The sequence below is a fragment of the Rhineura floridana genome, chromosome 8 (genome assembly GCF_030035675.1).
Source record: "Rhineura floridana isolate rRhiFlo1 chromosome 8, rRhiFlo1.hap2, whole genome shotgun sequence".
In the NCBI taxonomy this organism is placed as follows: domain Eukaryota; kingdom Metazoa; phylum Chordata; class Lepidosauria; order Squamata; family Rhineuridae; genus Rhineura; species Rhineura floridana.
The window spans coordinates 107,534,108-107,544,420 of NC_084487.1; the positions used below are offsets into that span (position 1 = coordinate 107,534,108).

At 43.8% G+C, this 10,313-nt stretch overlaps 1 protein-coding gene across 2 annotated transcripts in view; it reads right to left on the bottom strand.

Annotated features, from left to right (window-relative positions):
• The window catches only part of CPNE8 (copine 8), a 97,094-nt gene extending 87,460 nt beyond the window's left edge, over window positions 1-9,634 (bottom strand). For both annotated transcript variants that reach the window (XM_061640312.1, XM_061640313.1), the window contains exon 1: window positions 9,253-9,634. In XM_061640312.1, the coding sequence (XP_061496296.1) occupies window positions 9,253-9,386 (134 nt within the window). In that variant the 5' untranslated portion in view covers window positions 9,387-9,634. The remainder of the gene's footprint in view (window positions 1-9,252) is intronic.
• Window positions 9,635-10,313: the final 679 nt, after the last annotated feature.

Genomic DNA, 10,313 nt, shown 5'->3' on the forward strand with positions numbered 1-10,313 from the left:
AGTTCACAAAGAATTCATTAGTGAAACTGCTGAATTGCTAATATGCAAATTCTAATTAAAAAAAGATTGGAAGCCAATGGAACAGTGGTTTTTAAAAGGGAATCCAGGAGGAAAGCTAGGAAATTATTTGAACAGCTGTTGGACTAATCATGGGTCTATAAATTGGTAGTAAAATTTATTAAAGCTAGAATCATTTAATATATAGAAGAACAAACCCTGATGAGGTAAAATCAGAAAGGCTTCTGCAAAGAGAAAAAATAGCTTAATAAATCTTTTAGAACTCTGGGAATGTCAACAAACATGTAGATGGGATGATCCAGTAGATATACACTTGGATTTCCAAAAAGCTTATAACAAAATTTCTCAGCCAAAATTCCTGAGTAAACTTAACAGCCATGGGATAACATGACATGCATTAATAACTAGCTAAAAATCAGAGGTTAGGAGTAAACAGCCAATTTGCACAAAGAGATGTAGGATCCCATCAGGTCAGTATTGAGACTGGTGCTATTTAACATTCATAAAAGATCTCGAACAGTGAGGTAGTCAAGATGATACCATAATTCATGAGAGTGAAAACCCATACTGTACAGAGATCTGAGAAGGACCTCCCAAACTTGGCAAATGGGCCAAAAATGACAAATGAGGTTCAATATAAAGAAAGTGTAGAACAATGCATATTGGGGCAACGCCAACAAAAATCTCAACCACTCCACCAATATACTAGGATCTGGACTAGTTCAATGTAAACACCAACTAAGTTTGAAGTGGTGAAAGAGACAACGTTCTTTGTACAAATTACCAGGAAAGGACTGGAAATAAAATGGCTGACACTATAATGCTATTACAGTAGGGCCCCACTCATACGGCAGGTTAGGTTCCAGACTCCCGCCGAAAAGCAGAAACTGCCGAAAAGTGGATCGATGTAGTGCGGGGGTCTGGAACCTAACCCGCTGATCGCACTAGAGGAGGAGGATATCAGCTGCTACAGCTGATGTTCTCCTCCAGCGGGATCAGCTGTAGCGCAATCGCACAGGAAGAGGAGAAGATCCCCTCCTCTGGCAAGATCAGCTGTAGAGTGGGGAACTCCAGCCCCTGCTCCAGCTGATTGCCTCGCTGGCACCGTATTAGTGGAACGCCGAGAAGCGGGGCACCGAGAAGCGGGTCCCTACTGTATATGAATCTATGGGGCAGCCACAATTGGATTACTGTGTATAGTTCTTGATGCCCCTTCTCAGAAAGGACACTGTAAACCTGGAAAGGGTGCAACTAAAATTATCAAAGATTTGAGTGTCTTGCCTAAAGAGAAGTGAGAGCATTTGGGTCATTTGGTTTATAAAAAAGATAAGAGGATGGCACATGGCAGAGGTATACAGAATTGTCACTTAAAATATTTTTCCACTCATAATACTAGATGTTAGGGTCAGCCAATGAAATGGAATAGTAGTAGATTGAGGTCAGACAAAACAATGTAATTCTTGACATATATATATAACTAATTCCCAAAATTTGCTAATACAAGATGTGTCATGGGATAGCCATGGGTTTAGATACTTTATGCAAGACAAACACATGACGGATAGATCTATCAACAGTTGCAAATCATGATGCCTAAAAGGAACTACTACTGAATTTTTTGATCAGGTAACCTCCCTTGTAGGCTGTGGGAATGCTGTGGACATAATATAACTCAACTTCAGCAAAGCTTTTGACAAAGTGCACCATTAGCAAGCTAGCTAAATGTGGGCTGGATGGAACAATTATCAGGTGGAGCCACAGCTGGCTACAGAATGGTACTCAAAGAGTGCTTATCAATGGTTCCTTCTCAAACAAGGCGGAAGTAACGAGTGGGGTACCACAGGGCTCGGTCCTGGGCCCAGTGCTCTTCAACATTTTTATTAATGACTTGGATGAGGAGGTACAGAGCATGCTTATCAAATTTGCAGATGATACAAAATTGGGGGGCACAGCTAATACTGTGGAGGACAGAAACAAAATTCAAGGGACCTTGATAGGCTGGAGCATTGGGCTGAAAACAACAGAATGAAATTCAACAGGGATAAATGCAAAGTTCTACACTTAGGAAAAAGAAACTAAATGCACAGTTATAAGATGGGGGATACCTGGCTCAGCAATACGACATTTGAGAAGGATCTTGGAATTGTTGTTGATAACAAGCTGAATATGAGCCAACAGTGCAATATAGCTGCAAAAAAGGCAAATGCTATATTAGGCTGCATTAACAGAAGTATAGTTTCCAAATCGTGTGAAGTATTAGTTCCCCTCTATTCAGCACTGGTTAGGCCTCATCTTGAGTACTGCGTCCAGTTCTGGTCTCCTCACTTCAAGAAGGATGTAGACAAACTGGAACGGGTTCAGAGGAGGGCAACAAGGATGATCAGGGGACTGGAAACAAAGCCCTATGAGGGGAGACTGAAAGAACTGGGCATGTTTAACCTGGAGAAGAGAAGACTGAGGGGAGATATGATAGCACTCTTCAAGTACATGAAAGGTTGCCACACAGAGGAGGGCCGGGATCTCTTCTTGATCGTCCCAGAGTGCAGGACATGGAATACTGGGCTCAAGATGCAGGAAGCCAGATTTCAACTGAACACCAGGAAAAACTTCCTAACCGTTAGAACAATACGACACTGGAACCTAGTGGTCTCACCGACACTGGAGGCATTCAAAAGGCAGCTGGACAGTCATGTCGGGAATGCTTTGATTTGGATTCCTGCATTGAGCAAGGTGTTGGACTTGAAGGCCTTATAAGCCCCTTCCATTCTATGAATCTATGAATACCAGTTGCTGGGGAACAAACAGTGCCTGAGGCTTGTTGACTTCATGCCTTGTTCATGGGCTTCTCACAACTGGCTGGCCATTGTTGGAAGCAGAATGATGAACAATTGAGGGGGTCCACAGCTTTTTGAAGCCTCTTGCATCAGCTGTTGGCTGAGTCAGGAGGCATAAAAGCCCAGCTGCCCTTGGGCAGCAGGTTTGCTGCCGGCGGGGTGACACCAAAAGGGCTTGCTCCTTGGGGAGCCCCTTAGGGAGTCCTGAGGGCAAGGGCGCTATCCCCTTCTATTACCTTTTCTTAAAAAATAGTTTTATTATTTTTCTATTAAACCAATGTAGAGGAGATTGATGGTGGGGAGGGAGTGTGGTGCACGTGTAGTTCCTGCACAGGGTGAGAGCCTGTGCAGTGAACTCAATGACAGAAGAAAGTCACTAGATACCTTCAGAGTGAGAGTCTGTAACTGGCAAAAGGCTGGCCCTTCCTCTTCCTTTCTGTCAGCCCAAGTACATCTCTCTCAATTGCACATACACAGAGCATACTTGAGCACCCGTACACACATAGTCACACACACATATTCAAAAAAGCACCTCCATAAGTGAAGGAACTGTCTACTATGTTCAAGAAATAAATATAAAATCAAATCAAATCCCTGTTTTTTAAAAAATGAGGACCACCAATCTGAGGATCCCGGGTTGGTGACCCCAGTGGTTTGATTTGCAGCATCCTTCCAGTGATTCAGGCAGGGATCTTTCCAGCCCCAAGATCCTGCCTGGGCCTCATCATCAGCAGAGAAGCCCCACTGTCAAGCCAGTGGAACCCCCCAGAAACAGGCATTTTGGGGGTGGAGAGGAACCAGAATAGGATCTGCTGGATGCTGAGCCAGTCCTGCTGCTGTCACATGACAACAAACCCAATTGAGGCCTCTTCACTGTGCCAGCCTGGGAACTGCTATGATAAAGGGACATTTTTCCTTCCCCCTCCCCAGTCAACACAAGTGATGGGGTTGTGGATGCGGTGGTGGCTATGCCAATCTATCAAGCCCCACCACTGCTGATCACAGGTTTGGATGAGCCTTGGTAGTAAACTGGCATTAAACCACAAGTAGACAAATATTAAACATAAAGCCTCACATTTTTATGGGAATCTGAGGCCAGTAAAAGTTAGCCTCTAACATATTAGTTTTTATACCAATGGCAAGAGAGCCTGCATTTCAATTCTGTTTTCATGGTTGCATTTGCTGCCCAAACAGAATTTGATGCCCTTTAAAAATTTCTTCTGTACCCTAAAAAGCCTGCTTCTAAAGATGTAATTTATTTAAATTTAGAATCATAGCACTGTAGGGTCTGGAAGGGAACTGAAATCCATCTATATCCAATACAAAATTAACAAATAGACTACAAAGTGTGAAAACAGGTTTCATCCATCCTGCAATACTTATCACATCCAATAAATGGTTTGGCACCCCCAGCCCTGTGCTGATTTGTTGTACCACCATCTTTCTTTGAAGCACTCCACATTGGCTTACAGGGCAATCCAAGACATGGGAAGCTGGTGGGAGGGGGAGCCAGTGGAAGAGGAGCTGGTGGAAAGCTCTGCGGCATCCACTCACCTTTTGGGTGCCACCAAACACTGGCTCAGATCGGACCGGTGCACACAAACAGAAAACCAAAAGCTGGCTCTAACAAATACCCCTACTGTTGAGTAAGCACTAGGGATGGAGTTCACTGCCTAGTTCTGATCCGCTTGTATTCCAATAGTCCATCGTTTATTCCCAATCTGCCCTTTTTTTGTTCCCACTTGCTCTGACACTTGCCGATTCAATCCGCTGATTGTTTGTTTTTTGGTTGTGAAAAAAAATTGCAGGATTTTTAACATAAATGCTTATGTAAATGTTCACTGTGTTCTACATGGTTTATTTTTTCCTATTTATCACACCTACACACTTACACATGCATCAACTTAGAGGAAATTACGAAGATAATTATGTAAAATTGGGGTGGGGAATAAAAAAAATCCATGCTGATTACAGCCACGGCCTGCCACAAAAAATCCATGCTGATTACAGCTGCAGCCTGCCGCAAAAAAATCTGTGCCAGTCCAGAAACATAGTGGACTGTTGAATTCAGTCATAATCCAGTACTAAATCCAATTTAGCGGATATTCTTCTCCATCCCTAGTAATCACTATTGTAATTATTTTCCTACACCGACCGTTTTGGAGGCAGAACATCTGCCTGGATCAGGACCTGTAGGAGTGCCCCGAATGTCAGCAGGATTTTGCCTAAGTCCCCCCTCAGTCCCTCCTCCGCCACACCCCCGGAACACCCTGTTTTCAGGCCTTCCACCAGCTTCCCCAGCTATCCATCTGCCAGGCATGCCATCCCTGGTAGACCCCCCATCTGAGCCAGCATGGCTGTCATGGCCCCATCAGAGGACTCATCAGATGAGGATGACTCAGGAGTAACAGCAGCAGACCCAGAAGGAGAAATGGAGGAAACTCCTGAGAACCCAGCTCCTTCTCCCCCTCAGCTGCAGAGCACCCCAGACACAGCTGAAGCCCTTCAGCCAGACGCAGGCAGTGAACAGGATACTCCCCCCTCACCTGCAGAACGTAGACAGCAGAAGGTCAGGCAGAAGAGGGGCAGGCCTGTCTACTTAAGGCCAAAACGCTGATGGCTCACACCTGCTGACAAACCTGCTCCTTAAGTCAAACCTTGGCTTCAGCTTGTTGCTGACTACAATGTCAGGTGTGACCACTGTGTGTCTTCCTATCCCCTGAATCTTGACTTGGACTGATGTCTTGGCAAACTAGACCCGGACCTTCACTGACGTCTCTTCTGGATTTCTGGCTTGGCATGTAAGCTTTGAACGGCCTCTGCCCTTATCTTGCTTCCTCCTTGCTAGCCTGGCAGATTTATAGCCAAGCTGCTGGCTGAGGAGTTATGGCCTGGCAATTACCAAGGAATCTCTAGCCCTGCCTGCACCCCCACCGACACTGCTGTCTCAGTGAAGAGCTGACAATGGCCCCGGCGGCAGCAGCAGGGCTCAGCCAGGACAAGGGGCTTCTGCCAGCAGAGCCTGGCAGGGCCAGGAGTCTGCTGGCTCAGCCAGGGGTCCACCACATCCAATTTCCCCCAGCCTGATGCAAATACAAGTTGGATTGTCCCCTTAGTAGCTGGTATAATAAACTTTCAGTAGAAAGAACGGCACTTCTCACAGTAAACCTATTAGGGCTGAAACATTAGTTCAAATTCCTAGACTTCCACAGTAGGTTGTAGTGATGGCTTTTTAGGAAATTGCATCAAATGTGTGTCATCTCTGCAAACTGCTCAACAAATGCTGCCAAGTTCTAGGTTTAGTTTCAAAAGTCTAAGTTGTTAAGTAATGAAGCACTAGATGCAAGTATTTCCAGTCCTGCATTAGCAACAGTGTTCTTTCTCTATTGTAGCCATCTCTCACTCCTTAGAGAAAAGAACAAACTTCCCCAAAACATTAAGAGGAAAATGTACATCTACAGTGCCATGAAGAGTAACTTAATGGGTACTCCACAGTGCAAACAGACTGGCTGTTACCTTTCACCAGAGGGACTTCCATGACAACTCTGACTCCAGGGAACCAGTAAAAGCTGGATCACACCATGTTTTGTCAACATCTCTGATCCCTAAATTTTTTTGATTACATAACAAAAATACCTGTGTATTGCAAATACATACACAAAACTCGCATTTTAAATACTTATTTTATTATTAAACTTTCAAAAATAAAAAAGCTATTAAGTCTAGAAAATATTCCTTAATAAGTAAGAACTATTTTGTTTCCATATGATTTTCTTGATGAAAGCCTTTGAAAATGTGCAGAAGATGTAAATGAATTGTCATCCAGCCATAATCAAGAAACAAAGCCAAAACAAAAATAATTTTGTTTCTGAACATGAATAATTTACGTATTCATTTTTTCTCTTCAATTAGAAGAGTTCTATGACAAATAAGTTACAATACTTTGTTAGAGCTCTGTGAAAATTACTATTAAAATAAAAAGAAGGCAACAGTAAAAGAAAAAGGATGCTGACTTCATAATATGCATTACCAGTTTCAATTTCTCTGTCAGTGGTGTTTTGTGTCAACTATCCCCTTGCTAGAAACACCATCACAAAAGCAGTATTTTAAAGGGATAATGTCTGATTTTGAGGACAAGAGAATAACAATAATTATATTGTTTATTGTTATACTGTTAGTTTTTTTGATGTTTCTGATATTTTTGATGTGTTATATGCTGTATTGTACGTCGCTCAGAGTGACTGGGAACTCAGCCAGATGAGCGTCTAACAAATTGAATAAATAATAAATACTAATAAAATAGATGTGGGTGGGAGTGGAGAAATCAAGTTGAATAGCCTGCTCCCTCACAAAATTTCTTCAGGATAAATGTGATGAAGAAATCTGTCTTGAGAAGTAACCAGGAGCACACATTACTCTTTCCATGTTTGCACTGAGATAAGACAGTCAACATTTCCCCTTGTTTATTCTTTCTGTAACAGACAGGGGGTTAGCAACAAAAAAAGCTGGGTGGTCAGCCTTCTTTTACCTTGATTTACAAATTCTCAGCTGACCCATTACCAAAACAAGACCAGGAAGGACTCTTTAGCAAGGTCTGAAAGTATCCAAAGACACAGCAAATAAATCACTATCGTCAAGGGGGCAATGTATGGAGAAAAGCAAACAAAACATCTAAAACTCCATCACCTTCCTCAATTCACTCCAGCTCAAGGGAAGTAATGGCATCCCTTGTCCATCTTTTTTATTCTCAGTCAGATCCTAGGAGAAAAGAGATCTAATTTTTTACCTATGCATGGGGGGAAAGGGGGGGTCACCAGAAGCAGAATATGTATTTCAGATGCTTATTCTGTTCACCTTACTCTCAAAGGGAAAGGGATTTTCCACACTGATTCACCACAAAGAGATGGGAATTCTTATCCCATCCAAATCCAAAATTCAGCATTTCACTCACATCTAGGAAATGCTATGGTGAAGAGACACAGAGCAATTTCCTACTATTTTCCTACTGCAAAAAGCAACACTGGTAAAAGTAATTGTGGGGGGAGGGAAGCACAGCATTTTTTTGCCCAAGTTACATACACAGCAACACCAACAGAAAGGAATTTTTGGTTTAGAATGCAAGGGAATTTTTCGCCCACTACAAGTCCAATACCAACATTAGCATGACAGGATATATTACACCATACAAGTACAACCTCAGGTGGAACAAGAAGTTATAGCTTACTACATCCAATAAAGGGAGATATTGACCTTTTATATCCTTTTTCCTTCACCACATTGCCCAGAGAAAAATTGAATCACAACTTTTCTTCACAGGGTGTGTGTTGCACTTAGAAATTTAACCCTTTTGCAGGAGGGAAAGGCGATACAAGTAGAACCAGATGCGATACCTTTCTACATCCCACATACAGGGATGGCAAATGAGAGTGGTGCTCTGTTGCTTTTATTGTTGCTATCAGTGATTTTTAAATTCTTTTATTTATATTATTTATTATTATTTATTTATTTATTAGATTTTTATACCGCCCCATAGCCGAAGCTCTCTGGGCGGTTCACAACATATAAACATCCAATACAATTAAAACATTATTAAACAACTAAAAATGCAGAAAAATTATACCAAAAACCAAAACATAATTAAACACATAGACGAGTACAAAACTCAATACTAAAATATTAACTGTTAAAAAAGTATTAAACTGGTAAAGATGTTAAGATGTTAAATATTAAAATAATTATATATTAAATGTTAAAATGCCTGGGAGAAGAGGAATTCTTGTGGACTATTTTTATGGTGGTCTGTTTACAAGGGTATGGATCTTATGCTCACAACCCACAACTCCTGTTAATTGCCTTGAACATGTGTGTGCAATACACACAGCCACTCTCTTCCCCATGTTGTGTAGAGGAGATTGATTTCATACCCCTACCAACATCCAGGGTTATGGAGATGGAATGGGAAGGGAAATCCCAGCAGTTCCAACGATCTGTTTGCCACCACAGAAAACCACGTTGTTCCTGATAGCTATTTCCAAGCCCGATCCTCTTCAAACAGTGAGGGAGGGGAGTCATGCTCACTGTTCCTACCCCATATGCGATCAGGGAATTCCACATCCAGGGGGCACCACTGCAGGGCGGGATTTCACCTCCCCCAATCACCACGCTTGTCGCCCCCTCCTCCCAAGGGGGCAACAACACGAGACTAAATCATGCCTTTTCGTACACGCGCTAGTCCGCCCAAATACACGCCACCTCAAACAACAGTAATTCCTCTTTCTCACGCACGCCACCCCACTCCGACCCTTCTATTTCCACGTCCACCAAGAGAACGGTGGGCTTTCACCACGACGAATATCCACGTTGCCACCACTCTGTCCTATCCCACCTCCTCTTTTCTCACCTGCAGGATGCTGACACCTCCACCCTGGTAGCCGGGACGCTGGCGCTGATCGGGTTAAAATCCCCCACGGACGCCATATTCCCGTATCTGTCCAGCTTGGACAGCTGTCCCAAGAGTTTGTCCGGACCGAACATGGGGCGAAAGGCGGGGCACAGCGAAGGGGGAAGAGGTGGCGCTAAAGGAATTTCCCGGGCAGGGCAAAGAAGAGAAGCGGGAACTGGGCGGACGGTGAGAGAAAAGAAGGGAGGGGACCGAAGTGACTGAGCAGCGGTGAGCACGCTCGCAGGCGAGAAACGCCGACAGCGGACTGACCGAAAGGGGCCGAAGGGGGAGGCAAAGAGCGTGTGTTTGTTTGTGACGTCACCAGCAGCGGGAGACGTGCGTGACACGCTTGTTTCCCTCCCCCCGCCCCCTCCGACTGTTAAATGACCAGTAGAACGGAGACTTTGTCGTAACGGTTTCCGACTCTGGCACGAGGCTTGTTTGCTTTCCTTCCCGCCCCGAGAGAGAGAGTATGTATGCGGGCAGAATTGTCCCCTCTCCCGTGAAGTTCCCAGTGTGTTTCTAGTTCCTACCACGACCGAGCCGGTGAAGACGTTACATTTACGGGAAATAAAGAAGAGCCGCGCGTTAACTCTTTCGTGTGGTTACGCAACGTGTGCACCCGAAATAATTCTCTTAACATATTCTTAACTGCTCCCTATTCCTGCTACTACTGCAATAATTTTGTGCGCACTTGCTTCCCAGTATATGCCCCATTGAAGTGAATGGGGCTCATATCCGAGTTAGACCTGAATAGGATTGGACCGTAACTTTACCCACCCTTTGCTCAAAAAGGGTGCTGTCTAGCGAAGAGAGAGTGCGAGACACCTTTTTTTTTTCTCTTCAGAGGAAGGTTTTGTGGTGGAAGAGAAATTCGAATCTTGGGTAGTCCTCGCTAAAACTGAAGCACCAAGGCTGTCTTGAGTCCGAGTTAACTTGAACCCACAATGAGGGTTTATGAGGGGAAATGATGCAATTAAGGTTGGGAAACAAGGCTTGATATCGAAACTTCGTGACGA